Source organism: Schistocerca cancellata, chromosome 2 (assembly GCF_023864275.1).
Source record: "Schistocerca cancellata isolate TAMUIC-IGC-003103 chromosome 2, iqSchCanc2.1, whole genome shotgun sequence".
Classification (NCBI taxonomy): domain Eukaryota; kingdom Metazoa; phylum Arthropoda; class Insecta; order Orthoptera; family Acrididae; genus Schistocerca; species Schistocerca cancellata.
In genome coordinates this window covers 433,318,977-433,344,929 of record NC_064627.1, presented here as the reverse complement: position 1 = coordinate 433,344,929, position 25,953 = coordinate 433,318,977, and the positions used below count along the sequence as shown (strand labels likewise).

The 25,953-nt window shown below is 41.0% G+C and overlaps 1 protein-coding gene across 1 annotated transcript in view; it reads right to left on the bottom strand.

Moving 5' to 3' along the window:
* Nucleotides 1–25,953, bottom strand: part of LOC126161911 (transducin beta-like protein 3) — a 155,487-nt gene that overhangs the window by 62,724 nt on the left and 66,810 nt on the right. The window contains exons 6-9 of the mRNA XM_049918072.1: nucleotides 15,633–15,802; nucleotides 15,341–15,540; nucleotides 7,756–7,959; nucleotides 5,438–5,624 (exon numbers count right to left, since the gene is read on the bottom strand). Of these exons, the coding sequence (XP_049774029.1) occupies nucleotides 5,438–5,624; nucleotides 7,756–7,959; nucleotides 15,341–15,540; nucleotides 15,633–15,802 (761 nt within the window). The remainder of the gene's footprint in view (nucleotides 1–5,437; nucleotides 5,625–7,755; nucleotides 7,960–15,340; nucleotides 15,541–15,632; nucleotides 15,803–25,953) is intronic.

Here is a 25,953-nt window from a genome sequence, read left to right as displayed (position 1 = left end):
ACAGTCCTCACACAGAGAGAAAAATATAAGAAAATCTAAGTGTATTAGTAAAACATCTGGTATGTAAACACGCCTGAAAAGAAAATAGCACAAGTTAAAATGCTAGTCAAAAGACCTATGGAAGAATGTCAGTGTTCAAGGCAGTTCATCAACATCCACATGATTACTCTGCAATTCACAATTAAGTGACTAGCATAGGGTCCATCGAACCACCTTTAAGCTACTTCTCTACCATTCCATTCTCAAAAGTGCACGAGAGAAACAAACAACTGAAACCTTTCCATGTGAGCTCTGATTCCTCTTATTTTATTTTGATGATCATTTCTCCCATGTAGGTGGGTGCCAACAAAGTCTTTTCACTCTCTGAGGAGAAAATTGGTGATTGAAATTTCATGAGAAGGTCCAATAAAGTTAAAAAAAAAAACTTTGTTTTAATGACTGCCACACCAATTCATGTATCATATCTGTGGCACTCTCTCCCCTACTTCACAATAATACAAAACGAGCAGCCCTTCTTTGAACTTTATCAACGTACTCTGTTAATCCTATCTGAAATGTATCCCACATTGAGCAGTAATACGCCAGAAGATGGCAGACAAGCATAGTGTAAGCAGTTTCTTTAGTAGACTTGTTATATGTTCTAAGCATTCTACCAATAAATTGCAGTTTTTGGTTTCTTTTCCCCACATGTTATATATGTGATCATTCCAATTTAAGTTATTCATAATTGTAATCACTAAGTATTTAGCTGAGTTTACAGCCTATTGGTGTATGTGATTTATTGTGTAGCTGAAATTTAGTGGATTCTTTTTAGTGCTTTTCATGGTTTAGAGTCAATTGGCACTTTTTGTCCAATCAGATGTCTTGTCTAAATCATTTTGCAATTCATTTTGATCATCTGATGACATTACATGACAGTACTTGGTGGCACCATCTGCAAACAATCTAAGAGGACTGCTCAGGTTGTATCTTACATCGCTCTGTAGATCAAGGGCAACAGAGGGCCTGTAACACATCCTTCTGGAATGGGGTCACTCAATGACTTTCTGTCAAGTATTACAAACTGTGACCTTTCTGACAGGAAATCACAAATCCAGTCATATACAACTGACACGATACTACGTGATGTTAAATAGGAGACGCTTATGAGGAATAGCCTTCTGGAAATAAAAAAATATGGAATCAATTTGACACACCCTGTTGATAGCACTCATTACTTCATCAGAATAAAGAGCTCATTGTGCTTCTCAAGGACAATATTCTGAATCAGTGTTGGCTATTTGTCAATAAATCCTTTTCTTCTGGGGATTCATAATGTTCAAGCACAGTATATGTTCCAAAATCCTACGGCAAATTGACGTTAGTGATATGGGTCTGTAATTCAGCAGATACTCCTATTTCCTTTCTTGGGTATTGTTGTGATTTGTGCAACTTTCCAGTCTTGGGTACGAATCTTTTTGCGAGCAACTGTTCGTATATGATTGCTAAGTATGGAGCTAATGTATCAGCATACTCTGAAAGGAACCTGACTGGTATAAAATCTAGACCATGAAACTTGCCTTCCTTAAGTGTTTTATGCTGCTTCGCTACACCATGGATATCTACTTCTAAGTTATTCCTGTTGGCAGTTGTTCTTGATTTGAATTCTCATAATTTCTTTTGTGAAGGAATTTTGGAAAAACCGCGCAGTGATGGTATTGATTGTACCTTGCCACTGGCGTAATTTACATACGATCAATATCTCTTTGCGTTTTCTGCCACATTTAGGGACAGAGAATTGTTGTGAAAACTATTAAAAGCATGTCCCATTGAAGTTCATGCAAAATTTCAAGTCCTGTAAAATTGCCAGTCTTTGGGATTTTGCACTCTCTTATATTTGGCATGCTTTTTTCATTGCTTCTGCAATAGTGTTCTGACCTGTTATGTGTACCACTGGGGATCAGCACCATCTCTTATTAATTTATTTGGTATATATCTCTCAATTGCCATTGATACTATTTCTCTGAATTATAACCACATCTGGTCTATGATCTCTTAGGAAGGTCTCAAGAAAATTTTATCTGCTTTTTTTAAATAGAGTATTTTGTGTTTATTTTTGGTGGATTTGGATGTTACGGTATTTAGTCCAGCTACAACAACCTTGTGGTCCCTAATACCTGTATATGTTATGATGATCCTTATTTGGTCAGGATTATTTATTGCTAAGAGGTCAAGTATGTTTTTACAACCATCTACACTCTGAGTGGGCTTCTGAACTAGTTGTTCAAAATAATTGTTTGAGAAGGCATTGAGTATGATTTTGGACAATGTGTTATTCCTATCACTGACTTTAAACATGTATTTTCATCAACATATTGAGGGTAGATTAAAGTCACGGACTACAATTGTCTAGACAAGCACCTATTTGAAATGAAATTCAAGTTTTCAATGAACTCTTCAGCAACTGTACCATCTTGAGTCTGTGGGAGGGTTTGTAAAAGGAACCAGTTATTAACTTATTCCGGTTGCCAAGTATAACCTCTGCCGACACTAACTCACAGGAACTATCACTTCAATTTCACTACAAGGTAAACTGCTTCTGACAGCAATAAACAGTCCACCACCAACTGTTTTTAATCTATCCTTTCTGAAAACAGCTACGCCTTTTGTAAAACTTTCAGCTGAACTTATTTCCGGCTTTAGGCAGCTTTTTGTACCTATAATGATTTGAGATTCAATACTTTCTATTAGTGCTTGGAGCTCTGGTTCTTTTCCAACAAAGCTATGACAGTTCACAACTGCAATATTTATTGTTCCTATGTCTCTTCCTCTTCCTGCTTCATCCTGCACCTTTTGAAGCTGAAGCCCTCCCTGCACATTCCTGAGACCCTCTAACCTAGGAAAACCACCCATGCCCTCGATACAGCCCCCCCCCCCCCCCACCCAACCCACAAGGCCATTTCCTGCATGTAGTGGACTCCTGACCTATTTAGTGAAAACCGGAAACCCACTATCCTTTGACATGTCGAGAAATCTGCAACCTACACAGTCGTCGCCGAACCATCTAAGCCACTAATTCAGGAACACTCAGCTCTGTACCAAAGAACCACAGTTGGTTCTGTCGAGTATACTACAGAAGGTGAGCTCTGCCTTCATCTCTCAAGCATGACTGGCAGTCTTTACTACTTCAGCTATCTGTCCGGAACCATAAGGAATCTCTTCCAATCCAAAGTGATGTACATCGTTAATATCAACATAAACCACAGTTTACAGCAATAACTAAATGGAGGGGGAAAGATATAAAATGACGTAGAGTGCTTTTGATACATGAAACAGAGTTTTCCAAATCAAACATCTTATGTAGCTGAAACATAAAGTTTGTAATCAGTATGTATTATCAGTATGTGTTATGACTCTACCACTAATACGGACTTTAAATTCAAAAACCATTCAAAAACAGAGTTGTTCAGAAAAGAATGGAGGAATAAATGTTAGAAATTGTTAGAAAAACTGGAGAACAAACAAACTAATTAGGAAACACGCTGGAGGAGAAGCAGCGCAAATAAAAATGGAGGCGTGCAGGACATGTAGCCAAGTGACTTGGTCGTATGGTCGTAGGACTCGGTTTGCTAGATTCTAGAACATATGAAAACATTGGTGTGATGACATAAATCAACGTGATTAGATGACAATGGAAAACACGCAGAAGCTACATGGACATCTGTACCTGAAGATCGTAATGTATGAGAAAGTCTAAAGGAGGTCTTTGTGGAACAGTGATGTCAAATGACTACTGTTATTGCTGCTGCTGCTGATGATGATGATGATACCACAGGTTGGATCAATACTTGGTTTCAAATTAACTCTATAAATCCCAGCAAACCTGTAATTTATACTCACTGTCCCATTCTATATTTTAAACCATGTCCGTAGTGAAACCAACTTGTTTCTTTACTTGCTTAATATCCAATGTTTTTTCAGTGCCAGCAGTGGTAATTTTTTGTAAATATCTTCAAGATTACATTGAGGATTACATCGAGGACACTGGTATGTCTATCTTATGCACTTCCATTCTTGTGAAGTAGAATGGTTACATCTTTGTTCCTGTTTTGAAGAACTATTTTCCTCCACAGATATTTTATACCCAATTTTGCAAGGGTTTTTCCAATTTTGCAAGGGGTTTTTTTTTGTATTACTTTATCTCCAACTTTATTCATGTATATTGAAGCACCATCCTATATGGCACCTTTTGTTTCTTTGTATTTCAAACATAATTACTCAAACCATCATTATTACTTCTGTAACATCACTGTTTTCATTATTAATAATCTGTGTTTCTAATTTATCTCTCAAACACCATATATATCAAAGAAATCTAGGAATGGTTGTATAATTTTGCTTTCTGTTGTTAGAAATTGTGCCACCAGCCATCTTAACTAATGAAATGTGATGTCTATGCAAGATAAATTCTTGTACTGTTTCTCAAACTCTTATTGTTTTCAATTGTTCCACTTATTAAATTACCACTGCACAATTTCACATTCTGCAAGAGACATTTTGAAATAGTTTTGATTAGTTCATGTTTCAAATTTAATTCATGTCTTCTTTTCAATAGCTGCCCTGCTTTATTTAACATTTTCCTGCTTTTTTGTTCCAGCAACACCTTTTTGTGTTTGCTCCAGTCTCTTTGTTAAATAGCTGTCCCTTCCATCTAGAATAATAATCATTTGCTGAGAGGTTGAATTGTTGCTTGCTTTGATCTGGTATAGCTCGCTATTCCTAAATAAATTGTCACAGTCCACAGTCCTGATTTCCCACAAGGTGAATTTCTTTCTTTCTAGTCTAGTGTATATTTTCACTCTTGATCTTACTAACTTACGATCACTTGAAAATGTAAAGTGATTGGAGAATGTCACACTTCATTTTATTTCTTCCTTGTTTAATAAAATATAGTCAATTTCATTTTTAGTTCCACTTTGTTGAAAAATCCACATTTTAATCCTCCCCCCTCCTACCCCCTGCATCCCACCTCTCTCTGAAAGAATGTGTTCAGGATAAACATATTATTCCTCTCAGCATATTACACTAATGTGTAACCTTTTTTCATTTCTATACCATAAGCAAAGCTTCCTACTGGCAAATAAAACTTCAATTTCTGTGGATACGCTATCCTTTACCAGTAACTCTTCACATCAGTTGTCCTTCTTCTCTGTCAGTGTGTCAGCACATTGCTGAATAGACTCAAATGATTTATCTTTAACACAAAATATGATTTTTTCTAAGATTTCTCCACCATCTGTATTATTGTTCTCCCTACTCTGTTTCCCTACAATAAAACATTTGACCTGACAAAAGAATTATAAGAGTAACAATCCGCAGAGCTTAAAGTTCAATCATCATTTAGTTGATGTCACTGAGTCTAGAAATAAAAAAATTAATCAGGATAAAGTACACTTACCAAATTCCAGTTTTTCGGGTATTTTCCACAGTTTGAGACATGAATCTTGACTGACTGACAGAAAAAAGGAGTCTGACAGGCGAGAGAATACAACAGAACCAACCGATGCTGTATGTCTCACTGCTGAACCAACACATGTCATGTTCTGTTGCTCTGCATCCATAATCCACAGTCTCACAGAATTGTCCTGTTCTCATTGTTACATCAACAGAAAGGAAACAGAATTATAATCACACATATATATATAAGTAAAACTGGAATTGGGTGTAGCGCATTTGGCAAGTACTACAAAATCTTTTATATTGTAAAAGGGGTACTGAATAGAATATATACATAATATGAAACTATACATTAAAATAAAATTAAATTTAGAATTTATAAAGTTTAATATCCTAAAAAAGTCAATTTATTACCAGAAAAGTAAAACCTCAGCATTTACAGGAATGATAAAAAGACTCAGTCACAGCACTTGTGCCATCTGAGAACAGGTGACTGTCATAAATCAACAAAAGTATTGAAGAAACACCCACACAGTGACCCTTAAGCATTGTATCACTCAATAACTCCTCCAGCAAGGAAACACTGCGTCAAAATGTGATAGGATGTCTTTCTTAAGACCAGCTGTGACAGTGATGCCAATCAACTCTGAGGGATTCACATCATTCAAAGCTGACATACTATGACCACTGTCTCTGACTGCCGAGGTCAAACTGCGAGCAATTGCTCATGATGGGAGAAGCAGTCTAGGTGGTGAAAGTAAGGATGAAACTGTGGTGGGGAGGCAGAGGGAGACCAGGGTACAGGTGGAGGACAGTAAAGTGCTGTTTTGGGGTGCATACCAGGACAAGATAGAGATAGGTAGGACAGCTATGTGCAGTCAGGTGGTTAGAAGAAGGGCGGGGAAGTGGGTTGGGCCTTATCTCTCTAGTCACTCACCACCTCTCAAAAGTGCCACTGTCTGGTCCATCATGAGTCAGTACCATCCTTGAGTGGAGCACTGAATCACATTCTCCACCAGGGTTCTGACTACCTCTCATTGTACCCTGAAATGAGAAATGTCATACCCACTTTTCTCCCCAACCTCCCACAGCAGTATACTGCCAACCAGTGAACCTACACAATATCCTCGTCTATCCTTACACAACCCCTGCCCCAACACATTCCCTCATGCCTGATATCCCTGTGATAGACATAGATGCTATATCAGTCCTATTCATCCTCCCAACAGCACCTACTCCAGTCCCATCACAATCATCACCTATCCCATCAAAGGAAGGACTACCTATGAAACCAGTCATGTGATTTACAAGCTAAACTTCACTCAATGTGGGCATGACAACCAACAAGCTGTCTGTCTGCATGAATGACCACCAACAAACTGCGACCAACAAACAGCTGGACCACCCAGTTGCTGAGCATGCTGCCCAACACAGCGTTCTTCATTTTAATGACTGCTTCACAGGCTGTGGCATCTGGATCCTTCACAACACCACCACCTCATTGCAATATATTCTATGTTCCTATAACCTTCCTGGCTTCAACCTTTGTTAGTCATTGTCTTCACTCACCTATCCCCTCCCTCGTTCCCTTTCCACAGCCTTCTATTCCACAAGCGCTTCCAGACTTTTTACTTCTCTCCTTTTCTGCTGCCCCCTCCCTCACCCCAAACCTCTCTCTAACCACCCAAATGCACCTAGCTGCACTACTCTCTCTCCACCTCATTCCTGCATGCTCAACCAAACAGCACTTTACCATCCCCCACCCATACCCTGCTCTTCGTCCACCCAACCGTCTCAGCCTTCTCTTTACGCCCTCCACCCAGATTGCTTCTCCCATCATGCACAGTTGCTTCTTACAATCTGGCCTCAGCATCGTGTGTGTATGAGACGCATTTGCGTGCGTGTGTGTGTGTGTGTGTGTGTGTGTGTGTGTGTGTGTGTGTGTGTGTGTGTTTTTTGTCTATTTTGAAAGAAGTTCTTCTGACCGAAACCTTGCGTGTTTAGTAGTCTTTTTGTTGTGCTTGTCTGTGACTCAACATCTCCCACTACATGGTGAGTAGTAATCCATCCTTTTCATAAACTGTCATCATTCCATCCTTTTCTACTGTTAGAAGTTATCAATTGATATTCACTTATGGACCAGAACTGTAGGCCTGTGGGCTACACTGGTAACATGTTTTTAAGTTTGCATTGTTTCTCTTCACACTTGGCTCTCTTAGCCACAGATCTAAAATATGCAATGTTATAACCTACTTCTTAATGGTCATTGTGCTTCAATTTGTGCTGTTTTAGGTTTTAAAATTATCTATAACAACTTACCTTCGCACATGATAACAAAAGTCTAGCATTGGCGTGGCAGGATGCAAGGCCAAGTACAAGATCAGAATGACCTCTCAAAAGTTGGCAATCCATGTTCAATCGCTTGTACAGTTTTATATCTATACTATTAGTGGCTACAGCCAAGTGGGAATTTCCTTCCCCTACAAAGACTACATCCAGTATTTCGTCACTAAACCCTGCCAACTACAACAAAAAGACACATTATTAGATCTCACTTGTCTCGTCATACAAAACTGCGATATCGTGCGGCAAGAGCAGATTTCACTCTATGAAGATTAATACTACCCACAATAGACATATGCAGGACAATACAGTCAAAAAATTTCATCTTTGTGTAAAACATAGACAGGTAAACAAACTGTGCTACTGATATGTTACATAAGCATAGCTACAAAAAAAGTCAAGTCATACTGGTGACTATAAACATACGTTCTTCCCACTTATCACTTACAAATGGAAAAGGGCAACAGAGAAATAATAGTGCTACAAGAAGTATCCTTAACAACACACAATATAAGGTAGCTTGCGAAGTACAGATGCATTAGTTTAGCAGTGCATAGAGTTTGATATCTAATCACTGATTGATGTAATGTATCTTGGGCACTGAATATGAGTTCAATGCCTGTTAATATTTTGCATCTGTGGAAAACGTAAGCTTCACAGTGGTTTGGATTCTACAACAAACCGTAGTTTCATATCTGACTGCATGGGTGATTGGTTTGTAAGTCAGAAAAAAGCAAGGGGAAATCCATTCCCAAAATTCCCAGTGAAGTGCTGATGTAATAAAATCAATATTCAGATTGGTGAAAGCTTTACTTTTGTTTGAAGTCACTGAGTTTTAACAGTAAAACAATTAATGTTAAGGCAGGGAACAAAACCTAGCAATGAGCTAGTCACAAGTAGCTACAAATTATGATACACAGAACTAACCATAGGTAACTCTGAAATTAATACCATGCAGATATTGTTTACAAAATGAAAAGGAAGTATAGAAGGATAGAGAAACCACAAAAAGACAGCATGAGCACTACAGAGGGATGAAGAACAACAAACATTGTACACATAATCAGTGTAGTACCAACATAAAAATATGGAACTGATTCTCAATCTTGTGAGACATAATGAAAATAGAAATCACACAAAAAGGCTATAAAGTATGTAAAGAGACAGACTAATACTGTTAATGATATGGCATTTTGTTACAAATATTTGTTAATTTCTTAAATTTTTCTCTTCACTTATTTATTTGTAGTAGTACAAGAAGACTTGGTTTCTAAAGAACAGTTTCCTCTTTGCTGGAAACCAGGAAACAGCAGTTCCTCAGTATTCAAAGATAAGGTTCATGAGGCATTCAAAATCAATTTATACTGAATACCATGTATGCAAGAAATACAAGCTAAATAATAACAAAAAGTTATTTTCACAGGACTATCATTGAGGAGCTGTCACAGTTTGCATATGGCTGTTTGTACAGCTTTGGTAATTTTGAAAAAATAAATTTTCAATGTTTTTAAGAAAAAGACACAAAAAAGGCACTGATCTGCAGCTTACAATAGACGGTACAATAAATTAAGCAACAAGGTGACAGGATGCCAAAGTCTCACAAACTGAATTACTGAGGGGAGTACTTGCGATTATACATTCCTTCAGATTTGACATTAAATAGCAAATATGTGTGAAGCCTACAAAAAATAAATTTATGAGTCTATCAGTTACTCTACATAGTGGAGCATATTTTTGAACATATTTAGTTTGATGATGATGATGATGATGTTTGGTTTGTGGGGCACTCAACTGGGTGGTTATCAGCGCCAGTACAAATTCCCAACCTTTGCTCAGTCCAATCTCGCCACTTTCAGAAATGATGCTGAAATGATGAGGACAACACAAACACCCAGTCATCTCGAGGCAGGTGAAAATCCCTGACCCCGTTGGCAATCGAACCCAGGACCCCATTAAAGCAAAGATTTACATTGAGGAGATTTTAATACAGAGCGAGCACAATATCTTTGCCTGAATGCAATAATTTATGTCTAAGGAATTATGTTAAGTGCAGATGTGTGGTTGTTTGCAAATCGTATCTTAACTCAAAAAGTTTTCATGGGTACACTTTTACATGTGTTTTGACAGCATCTGATTTCTTCTATACATCATAATTTAGAAGTGTTGCAGTAACAGTGGTATCTATGCAAGACAAAGCACAATGTATTTTGTGGTTTCATGTAACATGGTATCTATTACAGTTCAGCAAGAGCTCCAAAGAGCTTATGATCAAGATTCACCATATGCAAAGAGCATCACAAAGAACCATATGAAAAGTAATAATGACAAGACAAGAAGCGATACACATGGACTTAGTGATGGCACTATTGATACCATGTGTTCAGCATTTTAACATAGTCTGCGGAAATTGATATATCCAAAGAAACAGGCATACATCAGAGCAGTGTGATAAAAATTTTACATAAACAGCTGCATTTCATTGCATACTTAGTGCAACTCATGCAACCTTGGGTGCTGCATTTTAACACAGTCTGTGGAAATTGATGCAGCAGGTTTCCAAAATAACAGGCATACCACAGAGAACTGTGATAAATATTTTACACGAATAGCTGCATTTTCTTGCATACTTAGTGCAACCCCTGCAAGCGCTGCAGCCAGACGACAGGCTCACAAGTGATGAGTTGGCTGGGAACATGCTGGAATAAATTGATGCGGGCAATGATTACCTAAATAAAGTTCGATTTTCTGATGAACAGAGAACACACATGTCATGGTAAAGATGATTAGAGACAAATGGACTGTTGTAATTTTTTAAGAGTCTTTCTTCAATAGCTGGTGAAATGAGAAACAGTATGGCTTTGCAACAACGTAAGTGCAGAAATTACACATTTATTTTTATACCGAGAATGTGATTTTTCGTAAGCTTCTGATCTGAACTGCCCTCAGTTCCTCACTTAATAAACCACTGTTTCAAGATTCTGTCACAATTGCAACCGTATTAGAATGTTGGTGAGGTAACAGTGTGCAATCTCTGTTTTGTTTGCCAAAAGAAGCAAATTTTAATATGGCAACAAGAGAAATGTTATTCGAATTTCACCACTGATGAATGAGGGGCTTTCATGTGACAGTAAGTTTTGGTTGCTAAAGGGGCTGGACCAAAGACCACATAAAATACCTTATACGATTGTATCGTGAAATATTTTGTTTACGAAAACTGACACATGAGCATTACACAAATAAGAATGTGAAAAATTATGGCATACAAAGAAAGAGCTGAAATATTTCTAGACTGTATTCCAGCTGCAAACCATACTGTTATAAAAACTAAAATACAAAATGCGAAATGAAGTTCCACAAAAAAATCTTTGTTTATGAGACCATACTGTCGATAGGTGTATTATAAGAATTTACGACACATCAGGTTGCACTCATACACAATTAAAAGATGTTTATGTAAAGCTTTCAGTGGCAGCCTTCATCAGTGAAACAGGGACACACATGCAAGTAAGCACACTTCATGCATACATGACCGCCAAATTTAGCATCTTGGGCCGGAATGCAACTATCATGTGGGGCACAAGCAGCAATCTGGTGGAGGCTGAACAGGGGATGGGATAGCAGTGTACAGGTGGGGGGTGGTGGGGAGACAAATGCCGTCTGGTGGAGTGTGTAGGGACTACACTGCCAACAGGTGCAACGTCAGGAAGTGTTGGGCAGGGAGATGGGGAAGAAAGGAGAAAATAATGGGGTGGGGGGGGGGGGGGGGGAAGTCAGGCGGATGTGTTGGCAGAGGGCTGCAAATAAACAGGGTGGGAGATGAGAATGGGGATGAGATGATAGAACAGAGGGGGTGGAAACCATTGGTTGGAGGGTGTGGGGACAGTATATTACTGTTGGTTGAGGCCAGAATAGTTCCAGAGCAGAGAATGTGTTGTATGGATAACTCTTATCTGCACAGTTCAGAAAAGCTAGTGGTGGAGGGAAGGATCCTGATGGCTCAGTTAGTGAAGCAGCCATTGAAATCTAGTGTGTTATGTCCATCTGCACATTGATCTACAGGGTGGTCTATCTTGCTCTAGGCCACAGTTTGTTGGCGGCTGTTCATCCTGGTGGACACCTGGTTGTACATGTACCAATATAAAAAGCTGTGCAATGGTTGCAGAAGACCTGGTAAATGACATAGCTGCTTTCACAGGCGGCCTGACCCCTGATGGAGTAGTATAAACATGTGACAGGACTGGAAGTGCTGGGTGGATGGATTTCGCAGGTTTTGCACCTGGGTCTTCCACAGAGGTATGACCATTGTGGCAAGGGGTTGGAATTGGAGTAGTGTATGGATGGACTACAATGTTGTGGAGGTTGGGTGGGTGATGGAACACCACTTTAGAAAGGGATGGGAAGTATCTCAGATAGGATGTCCCTCATTTCAGAACATGATGATAGGTAGTCAAAGCCCTGGCAAAGGATGTGGTTCAGTTGTGCCAGTCCGGAGATGGTACTAGGTTATGAAGGTGACACTACTTTGTGGCTGATTCTTGGGGGTGGTGGGAGGATTGGGGGGTGTGAGGGGAAATGGCACCTTCACAGACAGGCACTATCCCCCAGACCTAGTCCACAAATAGATGTTCTGTGCCATTTCCGTTCACACCCCCAAGAACCAGCCACAAAGGAGTGTCACCTTCATCACACATTACCACCCCAGACTGGCACAACTGAATCACATCATAAAGGCACAACTGAATCACATCGTTTCCCAGGGTTTCGATTACCTATCATCATGCTCTGAAATGAGGGGCATCCTACTCGAGATACTTCCCACCCATTCTAAAGTTGTGTTCTGTTGCCCACCCAACCTCCACAATATCCTAGTCCATCCTTATGCCACTCCCAATTCCAACCCCTCACCACAATGATCATACCCCTGTGGAAGGCCCAGGTGCAAAACCTGCCAAATCCACCCACCCAGCGCATCCTGTTCCAGTCTTGTCACAGGTTTATCCTGCCTCATCAGGGGCTGTGCAACCTGTGAAAGCAGCCAAGTCATTTATCAACTCTGCTGCAACCATTGCACAGCTTTTTACATTGATATGATTACCAAAAAAGCTGTCTACCAGGATGCACGGTCACCACCAAACTATGGCCAAGAACGAAGCAGACCACCCTGTGGCACAACATGCAGCTGAACATAACATACTTCATTTCAATGGCTGCTTCACTACCCGAGCCATCTAGATCCTACCCTCCACCACTAGTTTTTCTGAACTGTGCTGACAAGAATTATCCTTACAACACATTCTCTGCTCGTGGAACTATCCTGGCCTCAACCTGCAGCCCTCTGCCAACACATCCGCACATTTTTTTCCCTCTCCTCTCCTTTTTTCCCCACCTCCCTGTTAGCAGTGTAGTCCCTACACACTCCACCAGACAGCATTTATCTTTCCCCCATCCCCCACTCCCCGCCCATTCACTGCTATCCCATCCCCTTTGCAGCCTGCACCAGATAGCTGCTCATATCCCATGCGATAGTTGCATTCCGGTCTGAGATGCTGAATTTGGCAGTCGTGTGCATGAGGTGTGCTTGCTTGTGTGTGTGGATGGCATGTGTCTCTCTTTTACTGATGAAAACTGTGGCCAAAAGCTTTAAGTAAGTGTTTTTTAATTGTGTCTGTTTGCAACTTGACATGTCTTCATTATGGAAAGGAGCAATCTGTCTTTTCCTACATTGTTGATATTCCTACCTGGAGTTTCCATTGTTTGATTATAATAACCAAAGGTATTTTAAATCCATCTTTGCAACTATGGTACCAGAAACAACAGTCCCAAACATAAAAATATCTAAAGAAACATGCAAGCTGACACCATTTCCTGATGTGATTGAAAACTGGACATAAGAAATCATAAGGAACTCCAACATCTTTTGTAACAATCTCTTTTTAGATGTAGAAAGCAAGCCAGATTGTAAACATGTTTCATTATAGCCACTGATGATATTTTATTTCAATAAACATATTTGGTAAAAAAAATACCAATTTGCTTGTAGTTGCAAGGATGGATTTAAAATATCTTCAATAATTTCAGAAATAAGCCCAGAAAGATGTTGGCCTCTTGAAAGAAGTACAAAAGGGGAGGATGAATTGTATAAATAACACTATGGCGAGTGCAAATAAAATAATCCTTGTACTATTTTCATTACTGCAGGCTATTACCTGCTGTGTTATGTCCATAATTTGACAGGTATGTGCAATTTTTCTTTTGAGAATTATATGAGTACATAGCATGCAAACTGCCGGTGACTGCCACAATTTTCTTCCTAGCACTGTCCGTACTTTCTCTCGAATACATGAACTACTTTCTAAGTGTGAAAAAATACTACAATAAACAAAACGCCTGTAAAACACCACACTGTAAATGTATTTGCAGTGAGACAGAGTTCCAACTTCTGATATCCATTACTTGTGGCCTCTGGCCTGTGAAGATGCATTGGAGTTCTAAGGCTACAAATAAATCTTGAAAATCTGCCAATGTATGCCATACATGAACGGATCCAGCCTGCGGGCAGATCGGACAGACTTCATCCGAGAGATGCAGCCTGGACATTAGTGGGAAACAATGGACCTTACACTGACGAGCCTGGTCCATCAGTACCGGCCCGCTGTTCTGACCTGCAGTTCAGGCCCACCACGGAAATCTGCTCACATATGATCAGCTATTCACTGCATTGAACAGTCCGTGCAACGGACAACTTATGCAAATGCTTTGAGATCCAAACAAACCACTCCTCATGTCTCCCTGCCACTGTTGTCAGCAGCTGCTCAGCTGGCAGCAAGCAGCAGTGGTGGCACTGACTGAGGGGAGCGATGGGGAGGTGATAAGCAGTAGGAATGATGGAGTAGGGAGGGGCTGCACAACACTCACCAGCTTATCACCTGCACTCAGCCGGCAACAATGCATGTCACCTGCATAAACGAACTATTCCATCTGTTGAACCACAAAAAGAGATTTTCCATAGTTTTTTTCAAATTTTCCTGACACATTTGTGATTCCCTCATTTCCAGAACTTATTGCAAACCTGGTATATACAAAAAACTTTATCTGGTATGCTACCATTTGCAATAAACCACACAGAACATTGGTACAAAGCACCCTCAGTCCTACAACACTGGTACAAAGTACCAGCTACCACCATGGAACAATGGTATCAGCACACTTTGCCATGCAACACTGGCACAAAGCACCCTCTGCCCTGCAACAATGGTATGTATCTAGCATAATTCCTCAGAAATAAATTTTTGTAATCAGTAACAGATGTTATGTTCACCCTCCACATAATTGCATCACAGGACAATATTTTTCATTGTTATCAAGTGTCGTTCATATAAAATGCCACAAAGCTCATCAGTTCATACTAAAACACAGGTCTAAATGTTTTAAATAAAGTGCTGAGAGTGAAATTCAGTAAATTGAGCTGTGACTAATTTTTACCAGGCAGAAACTCTAGTGACTGTGAGAAACTGTGTCAAGCAAATACCAATAATGAAATTTGGCACTGCATTGTGCTTACCTGTTTCTCACACACGAAGGTATTCAAACTATGCAAAATAATATTATGATCATATGATATGACAGCCAGAGTGCTTGTAGTATGGCAAAACATTAATTTAATGATGGAGAGGCCACCATCTTCAGATGCAGCAGATACTATAGGGTTTTCTTGACAGTAAACTTCACAGGCCCGCTCCACATCCCAAACACGTACTTTTCCTGAAATTTTAAAAAGAAAAAAGATTGCATCCTTGTTTCCTAACTACTGCATTTCATCAAACTGAAAATCAATACAGTAGATATATTCTTACCTTTTTCGCCTGCTGTTGCAATATGAATACCTTTCTCAATCGCCAGATTAGGTAGTGAAAATTTCTGAGGTAAGAGAACCAAACTTTCAAGGGATTCATAGACAGGTACTGTACGAACAGAACATTCCTTATCCACGTCCCAAAGCATAAGAATTTTATCACGGCCACAGCTGTAAAGAAGACACTTTAGTTGTTAAAGTTAATACTACTACTACTACTACTACTACTACTATTATTATTATTAATAATATCAATATTTTATCATTATTAATATTATGAGAAGGAAAGTTGCTACTCATCATATAGCGAAGATGCTGAGTCGCAGATAGGCACAACAAAAAGCCTCCCACAATTAAAGCTTTTGGCCATTACGGCCTTTGTCAGCAACACACACACACACACACACACACACACACACACACGTAACTCACACACAAAAATTGCATTTGTGTGAGTGTGTGTACATGTGTATGTCTATGGCTGATAAAGGCCTTAATGGCCAAAAGCTTTAATTGTGAGAGGCTTTTTGTTGTGCCTGTCTGAGACTCAGCATCTCCGCTATATGGTGAGTAGCAACTTTCCTTCTCATAATATTGTTACATTCCATCCTAGATTTTCCATTGCTGGATTTTATCATTATTAGGTAAAGTAGATTTCCAGTGTGGTTTAGAAAGCACAACTGAAGAGCATTATGGTAAAGTTGTTTTTAAATTATATTTTGCAATATATCTTCTCTCATTCTTGAGTCCATTGCAACGTAATTCCAGTTAACAAAAGTGTATGTGTACAATATTTCAGTCCAGTTGAGAGGAAAGCTTTACTTTCTACTAGAATGTCTACGTAAAAAAAAATATATTCAAGAGGGTACAGCTGAGAGCAAGCATACAAACGTAAATGAGCTTTACTTTTGGGCATTACACTGTTGACATTACTTTTGGACAACTGGAGTGGAAGATTTTGTTTTGTTTTCCATCACTCCAATAACAGTTTCAAGACTCTCAACAAACAGCCAGAAATATGCTATTTTCAGTGGTTAAAAATTAGTATATTATCATTCATAATATTTCTCCAGTTCCAGTAGCTATGTAAAAAAACTGTTCTCTTCAATATCACAAATTTTGGTTACTCAGTGTTACAACACTTTTGCACAGATTTGTTACCTACTAATTCATTTGTTGTTGTTAGATGTCTCATTTACTGTTGTTAGATGTCAGCATCTCTGAAATATGCATTCTGAATTCAATTGTCCAAGTTAAAAAAAAAAAAAAAAAACAACATTCTCACTATTAGTAATGAACAACAATGTTCTTCTACATTACTGACTGTAAAATATCTGAAATTCAGAAAACTACAAAAGAGATTTTAGAATTTAATTGTTTTCCCCTAAAGAAATATTCTGGCATTTGCTAAAATTAGTTTAAGTTGTGGTAACCCAATGGGCTACTACCTAGATCCCCTGCACCAGCCATCGTCTCCGACATCAGATGTTGTCACACAACTGCCACATATGGTGCAACAGTCATTCCGTGTACACTAATGTGAAGTATGCCCACCTGGAGGAGACACCGCGGGCAACAGACCATACATGACAGCTGCGCAGGCACCTCCCAGCACCACTTGTGACATGCCACCTACATATGCGATCACCCTCAGCATTTGTCCACAGTCAACTCTCACTCATCATGCTATTTACTAAGCTCGCTAGAACTGCACTGTAGCAGCTCATCATATGGCTACACCATGCACTGTATCTGCCGATAATTACTGTCCTGTGAGATTGTTAAATATACATGTTCTGGAGGTGCCATCTCATGTTTTTTATCTTGTTAGTTACAACATAACTAGAGATGACGATAGGATTGTTCATGTTTGTTACATACCCATGGACCCTGCACAACAGGCTGGCTACCTTACCAGGTGTGTGGATATAAGTCATGCTCCAGCAACTCGGGCAACAGCAGTTAGATGGACATAAACACCAGGAAGCCTTGTTGTCCCCAATGCTGTTGACTACAAATTTGCCACCACTGCCGCCTTACAAGACAGGAGAATAGTAGGAAGCATACGAGAAGTGTCTGTGGTAGCACTTTGCCACATTCCAGGTAACTGATGAAGCAAGTGATTTTATTAATCACTGTATCTCACGCAGTACGTACGAGCTAAGGTGCAAACTGGTCCCTCTCACAGAACTGGCACATCTGTTCTTTGACAAATTAACTACCAACTATTAACTACCCACTTTTACTGACACTGCCACGTCATTGATCCGAGGTGGAATTTTATCACTGTCGTAAACGGCCAAATCAGTTATACACACTTGGACGGCTGAGCTGCAGGGAGTCAGTAGGATATGTCATTTTGTAATTCCAGTAAATAATGAATCATATGCAGAGGTGGTGATCAGGAGTGTGATCATTCGGGCAGTTCTGGATAAGGAGGTATGTCAGAAAGCTCTACAATTGAGGACCCTCCTTGAGAAGAAATTTTAAAATGGGCCCAATCCTTTGAAGTTTCCCAGGCTGCAGGCCATCAATTAGAGTTCCAGGACAAGGTGGTGGCTCTTGCAACACACTCTGGAGAGGGATCCAACTTTGCTGACACAGAAAATATAGCAACAGTGAAGTCTCGCCCCCCCCCCCCCCCTCCCCGACCGGTGCTTGTTTCCATCATGCCTAGACTATATTTCTATATAATAGAGGGAAACATTCCACGTGGGAAAAATATATTTAAAAAGAAAGATGATGAGACTTACCCAACAAAAGCGCTGGCAGGTCGATAGACACACAAATAAACACAAACATACACACAAAACTCTAGCTTTCGCAACCAACGGTTGCCTCGTCAGGAAAGAGGGAAGGAGAAGGAAAGACAAAAGGATTGGGTTTTAAGGGAGAGGGTAAGGAGTCATTCCAATCCCGGGAGCGGAAAGACTTACCTTAGGGGGAAAAAAGGACAGGTTTACACTCGCACACACACACATATCCATCCACACATACACAGACACAAGCAGACATTTGTAAAGGCAAAGAGTTTGGGCAGAGATGTCAGTCGGGACGGAAATACAGAGGCAAAGATGATGTTGAAAGACAGGTGAGGTATGAGCGGCGGCAGATTGAAATTAGCGGAGATTGAGGCCTGGCGGATAGCGAGAAGAGAGGATATGCTGAAGGGCAAGTTCCCATCTCCGGAGTTCTGACAGGTTGGTGTTAGTGGGAAGTATCCAGATAACCCGGACGGTGTAACACTGTGCCAAGATGTGCTGGCCGTGCACCAAGGCATGTTTAGCCACAGGGTGATCCTCATTACCAACAAACACTGTCTGCCTGTGTCCATTCATGCGAATGGACAGTTTGTTGCTGGTCATTCCCACATAGAACGCTTCACAGTGTAGGCAGGTCAGTTGGTAAATCACGTGGGTGCTTTCACACGTGGCTCTGCCTTTGATCGTGTACACCTTCCGGGTTACAGGACTGGAATAGGTGGTGGTGGGAGGGTGCATGGGACAGGTTTTACACCGGGGGCGGTTACAGGGGTAGGAGCCAGAGGGTAGGGAAGGTGGTTTGGGAATTTCATAGGGATGAACTAAGAGGTTACGAAGGTTAGGTGGACGGCGGAAAGACACTCCCCACTCCACCAAGAGTGTCTTTCCGCCGTCCACCTAACCTTCGTAACCTCTTAGTTCATCCCTATGAAATCCCCAAACCACCTTCCCTACCCTCTGGCTCCTACCCCTGTAACCGCCCCCGGTGTAAAACCTGTCCCATGCACCCTCCCACCACCACCTATTCCAGTCCTGTAACCCGGAAGGTGTACACGATCAAAGGCAGAGCCACGTGTGAAAGCACCCACGTGATTTACCAACTGACCTGCCTACACTGTGAAGCGTTCTATGTGGGAATGACTAGAAACAAACTGTCCATTCGCATGAATGGACACAGGCAGACAGTGTTTGTTGGTAATGAGGATCACCCTGTGGCTAAACATGCCTTGGTGCACGGCCAGCACATCTTGGCACAGTGTTACACCGTCCGGGTTATCTGGATACTTCCCACTAACACCAACCTGTCAGAACTCCGGAGATGGGAACTTGCCCTTCAGCATATCCTCTCTTCTCGCTATCCGCCAGGCCTCAATCTCCGCTAATTTCAATCTGCCGCCGCTCATACCTCACCTGTCTTTCAACATCATCTTTGCCTCTGTATTTCCGTCCCGACTGACATCTCTGCCCAAACTCTTTGCCTTTACAAATGTCTGCTTGTGTCTGTGTATGTGTGGATGGATATGTGTGTGTGTGCGAGTGTAAACCTGTCCTTTTTTCCCCCTAAGGTAAGTCTTTCCGCTCCCGGGATTGGAATGACTCCTTACCCTCTCCCTTAAAACCCAATCCTTTTGTCTTTCCTTCTCCTTCCCTCTTTCCTGATGAGGCAACCATTGGTTGCGAAAGCTAGAGTTTTGTGTGTATGTTTGTGTTTATTTGTGTGTCTATCGACCTGCCAGCGCTTTTGTTGGGTAAGTCTCATCATCTTTCTTTTTAAATATACTAGACTATATTTCAACATACCAGGCACTACTGCCCTGACAAGTGAGCACAGTGCGAGGTGTGGCAGAATGAAGTACATCTGGTGTCTGTCTCCCACACTCTGGACAAGAAACAATCGCCTCGACAAGACCCAATGGGCAGTAATGTGATTTCATCAGGGTCACACACTGCAGTAGTGTCACAAAAGAAACTGTTCACCATGCTCACTTTGTGCAATAAACAATTTCAACTACAGCCTGACATCCCTGTTAAACTCTTAGAAATATCTCCAGCTGGGAGCACCTCTCCTTCAAAAAAACATATCTCCAGCTGGGAGCACCTTTCCTTCAATTCATAGCTCACTGCTTCGTGGCATATAACAAACAACACAATCACAGCAACATACAAAAATGTCATAAGACACTTCCTATTTGGCATTGATACTTTTTCTGCTTTAGAATTTGTAATACGTGACTTGGCCTATGTGGTCTCTGAACAAATACCATTCCAGGAACTGGAAATCCTCAGCAAGCGTACCTTGACATTTTCTCTGGTGGTCTAGGAAATGGGAAGAACTATAAGGTGCACATTGCACTAATGAAATCAGTGCAGAATGCTGTCAAGAATGAGCGAGATAGATTTGTAGCCTTGTATGTCATTGAGCTCCTGTCTGTAACTGAGGGGGCAACATCTTTGGTTCTTGTGAAAAACCCATCAACGAAACTGCACCTGCGTAGAAACTTAAAGGTTATGATTAATTCCCCTACAGATATCGATATATATCCCATTCCGAAACAAAACTAGCTTTTTTCCGCACTCATGGGAAGCCACTACTTTTTGAAGCTTATTTACATCTACCCTGCATGAGGAATTGCAGAAAGTCCTGGTAGTTAACACACCACACGGATTATACTGTTTCAAATGCTGTTTTCAGGGTGTCCTAAGGCCCATTGATCTTTCAAAGATTCCTCAAGCAGCTCCTGCAGGATGTCCAAGGCTGAATACATTATCTACACGACGTTGTGGTGATAGGTGCCCCAAAGAAAGAACACTAGGGAAAGTTGTGGCAGCTGTTACAGGTTCGCAGGCCTATAATGCAATCTCGAAAAACCTCTGTGTTTCAGCTGTTGCTTGAATACATAGGATACATCATCACTCATTAAGGTATTAAGCCCACACAGAAGCTGGTCGAAATGGTCACTGTGTTTCATCACTCCACAGAGTGAAACATGTTCCAGCAAAAATAATGTACTATTGGAAATTTATCGCAGATGTGGTGTCAACAGCGCACCTGCTCAACAATCTGTGGAAGAAGAGTGTGCCTTTTGTATGGTCAGAGGTAAGTGAAAAAACATTCAAGATCCTGAAGATGCCCCTCGTGTTGGTACTATATCTCACCACATTTCAACCAGGCATACAGCTAGTGGTGGCAGCAAACACCTCTGAACGGAGCCTGGGATCGAAGACACTCAATGCTGTACAGAAGAGGTACTCATAAATCAAAAAAGAGACCCTAATGTCCATCTTTGCACTGAAGAAATTTCATGTATTCTTATTGGAACAAAGTTTCACCTCTTTATAAGGACTATGAGCCGTTGATGTCTCTCGTCAGTCCTGCAGCAATGCTACCTGAGAGGACTGGCCACCAACTCCAGTGCTGTGAACTCTTTATCAGCAGGCACAATTATGAAGTTCCCTTCTGTAATACCACCCAATTTGACCATGCAAATGTTATCTCCTGATGGGGCCAGAACCAGAGTGGGACCAAGACAAGATGATCTGCTTCCAGTTGTATGTAGAGGCTCAACAAACAGTAGACGATTTTTCCATCACGGGGACCCATGTGGCTGAGGCCAAGGCCAAGGACACCATCTTACAACACATACAGTGGTACGTAAACAGCGCTGGCTGAACTGTATTCCCGACTGAGCTTCCAACCTGTTGCAGGATTACTTCTACTTCCAACATTGGCTAATCCAGTGGATGGAGTTATGCTACTGAACACGGATCAACTGTCTCCCCATGTTCTCCTACAGGAAACTCTGTGCCCAACAATCTTAAAGCACTTGCACCAATGTCACTGAAGTGAACTAAACTGCTTGCCCTACACCAAGTGTAAGGCTGAGCATAGACTAGCATGTTGAACATGTCCACAACTGTCATCAGTATGAACAATAGTAATAGCTCCCCGCCAAACATTCTCACTCTGGCTGATGCCCTCACACCCGTCGGAGCAAGTTCATGTCGACTTTGTAGGCCCCATCCTGGATACAAACTGGCTGATTGTCCTCCAACTTTCTGTATGTGGTCAACTAATGGACGACAAATGTGGAGGCTATGGTTGCAGTGCTATGCGGAATTTTCATTATTGAAGGACTTCCTATCATACTGGTGTCAGACAATGAACCACAGATTCACTTCCAGGTTTCCAGACAGGCTTTTCTGCAGAAATGGCATTCAGCACCTGCTGTTGCCTTCTTTCCACCCTCAATCAAATGGGGAGATCAAAAGACTCATGCACATATTTAAAACACAGATGAAGAAATATGTGTCCAACATTCACAGAGATGAGGCACTAACAATTTTTTGCAAATCCTAAAGGTTGACGTTGATAAGTCAGATGAGTCCAGTGGAACTATTTCACACCCGTCATTCCTGCATGCTCTTCCAACTCATGTTGCCAATGTCTCTGGGGCTGCCTACAGTATTGTCTCCATGCTTCCGACAGAACATCAGTGTGTGTGTGTGTGTGTGTGTGTGTGTGTGTGTGTGTGTGTGTGTGTGTGTGTTTTTTTTTTTTTTGGGGGGGGGGGGCTTCAAATGCCAGGACAAATGCATTGCAGCAGTACGCCGGTAGCAGTGGAGACACCACATATTCCCTCTGATCTTGGGTATCAGACAGTGACATGCCATCAAAACCAACTCCTGTGGCAGGCATCCAGCCACCACCGTCTCTGGGCCAACCAGCAAACACACATTGCAGTGACACCACCTTTCATTTCTCTTTCGCTGGACCCTCCATTATCTCCCCTCATGCTCCCCAGCTGTTCGTGTTACCTCTGGTTCTCAGCACCATTCACTAATCATTGCCATTCTCTCAAATCCCTCTGTAATGGACCAGATGTCTGAAAAATATTGAACTGCAGTACTGGTCCCAGTGGCACTGCTCCTACCACTGCAGCTCCAGTCCATGCCAGGACCTGATGGGGGGCCTCCACTAACAGTGTCACACTCACCAAAACTCCAACTGCACCACCAGGTGAGGACCATCCAGACGTACACTCCTGCTATGCTGACAGGGAGCTGGTAAAACTGGAGAGGCCATCTGACAGTTTTGAAGACATCGGTACACTGCCCGGCCACTTGGCTGGGTGGGAGTCAATTTACCGAGAACCAGCTTGCCGATTCCCCACGAAACAAGGGATACAGCAACCCACAGAGCTGCAACCTAGACATTGGGCACCAGCCATCTTCTCTGACATTCGCTGCATGACTGACACATACAACGGGACAGTCATTCCTTGTCCATTATTGGGTGTTCAGCACGGGGAGACAATGTGGCCAAGTGACCATGCACAATGGCTGAGCAGGCACCTCCCAGCACCACCTGCAATATGCCATCTATGTATGTGATCGCTGCTGGATGATCATCCTCAGTCTTCTCTCGTTCATTGTGCTACAATATGTTATATCCTTCAGATAATACAAATTGGTGTGAAACTTAAATGGCTCTGAGCACTATGGGACTCAACATCTTAGGTCATAAGTCCCCTGGTGTGAAACTTAATTTATGATTATTATACACAAAATATGAATGACAACAAATAAATATTCTCAAAAATCTAAGTTAGAACAACTTTGTACATTATAGGATTTTCTTCTCTCCCTTTTTTGAAGCATTTCTTGTTATTTTAATTATTGACTGTATTAGTACTATCATAACAAGGATAAAGCAGGCAGATGCACTAATATTTATGCATAGAATTTGTTATGGTGCAAAGTCAAGCGTCTTGACACCTGTCACAAACGAGAGAGCAGAGAGGGTTATGAAGAAGATATCAGCCAATTGCACACTGACCAACCCCTCTCCAGGACGACATGACAGCAGCAACCTCTTCACTTAGAGGACATAAGCACCGCGCCGACTGATTCCAACTGATTGTAGCCCATTTCTACAGCAGCATCAAGATTACGCACTTCAAGACCAGCGACTTAGGAATTGTACATACTGAAGAGATTTCTTATTTGCATGTCGCCCTTTGCTTGTGACACTTCTGTGTTATTGTCAAACTTAAGTATTGTCATTGTTCATTTCGTAATAAAACTCATTAATGCGATTTTTTTTTATGTTGTCTAGCGATCCGAGAAGGCTGGTTTCCTGGACCCCACATATTTGACAAGTAGGCAGGATTGAATAGAATTCATCTGGCAACTGCTAACTATTATGGTAATGATCTGCTTTCTTCTAAATCTTCAGAATTTACACCAACAACTTCATAGTAGATTTCTCTCAGCTATGTTGTAACACCGCAACACAGATGTAAATGTTACCTTAACAAAATTTCCATACTGGGACATTACACATTGTCTGTATCTGTTGTTGTGGTTTTCAGTCTGAGAACTGGTTTGACACAGCTCTCTACAACAATGGAGCACAAGTCTTTACATCTCTGCATAATTACTGCAATCTATATGCACTTGAACATGTTTAATGAAGGCAAGCCTTGGTCTCACTCTACATTTGTACCACTCACAGTTCCCTCAATTACCAAATTAACTATTCTTTGATGCCTTAGGATGTCTCTCGTCAACTTTTTCCTTCTTTTAGTCAAGTTGTACCATACAGCTCTTTTTATCCCCAGTTTGATACAGTACCTCTTCTTTAGTTATATAATCTACCTGTCTATTTTCAGCAATCTTCTGTGGTATTACATTCCAAAAGCTTTTATTCTCTTCTTGTCTGCACTCTGAAGTATCCACGTAACATGTTCACACAAGGCTACACCTAGACAAATTAATTCAGAAATTACTTCCGAACACTTAAATTCTTATTTCATGTTAGCAAATTTATCTTTCTCAAAAACTTTTACCTTGCTCTTATGTCTGCATTTTACATCCTGTCCACTTCAGCCATCATCAGTTACATAGCTGCCCAAACAGCAAAATGTACCTACATTTTCTGTGCCTCACTTCCTAAGACTCGTAAGTTTCGCTGGAGAGCTTATGTGAAGTTTGGACAGAAGAAGACAAGGTAGAGCACTTGCCCGCGAAAGGTAAAAGTCCCGAGTTCAAGTATTGCTCCAGCAAACAGTTTTAATCTTCCAGGAAGTTTCGCCTTTTTTCAAATTACATTTAAAACACACTGTATTTCATACCACTTGCTTTCAATTTACTTTTGTGAATTAGTTTCCCGATTTTTTTTCTTCTGTTTCTGTTATACATTCTCTTTCTTGCTAACAACATTACAAGACAGATGCACAAATCAAGCAATACAAGTAATTAAAGGATGTATTTGGAGTACAATCACCCTCTGGCTTTCTGTTCTCAGCAATATCTCACTTCCAGCTCTAAGAAGATCGCAAGTGTTCCTAAAGATATGAACAACATTCTGAAGAATCCTCAGTCACCCATTCATTCATCAAGTATTGCATAAGCAGAACACCAGTGCCTAAAATGAAGGAAACCATCATGGCACACAGGAAACAACCTTGCTGCGTGGTAATTTAAGGGTCACTGTGTGAGGGGTAACTCGTTACACACTGCAGTAGCAAGTTCAACGGAACACTTCTCTGTAGCTTGACA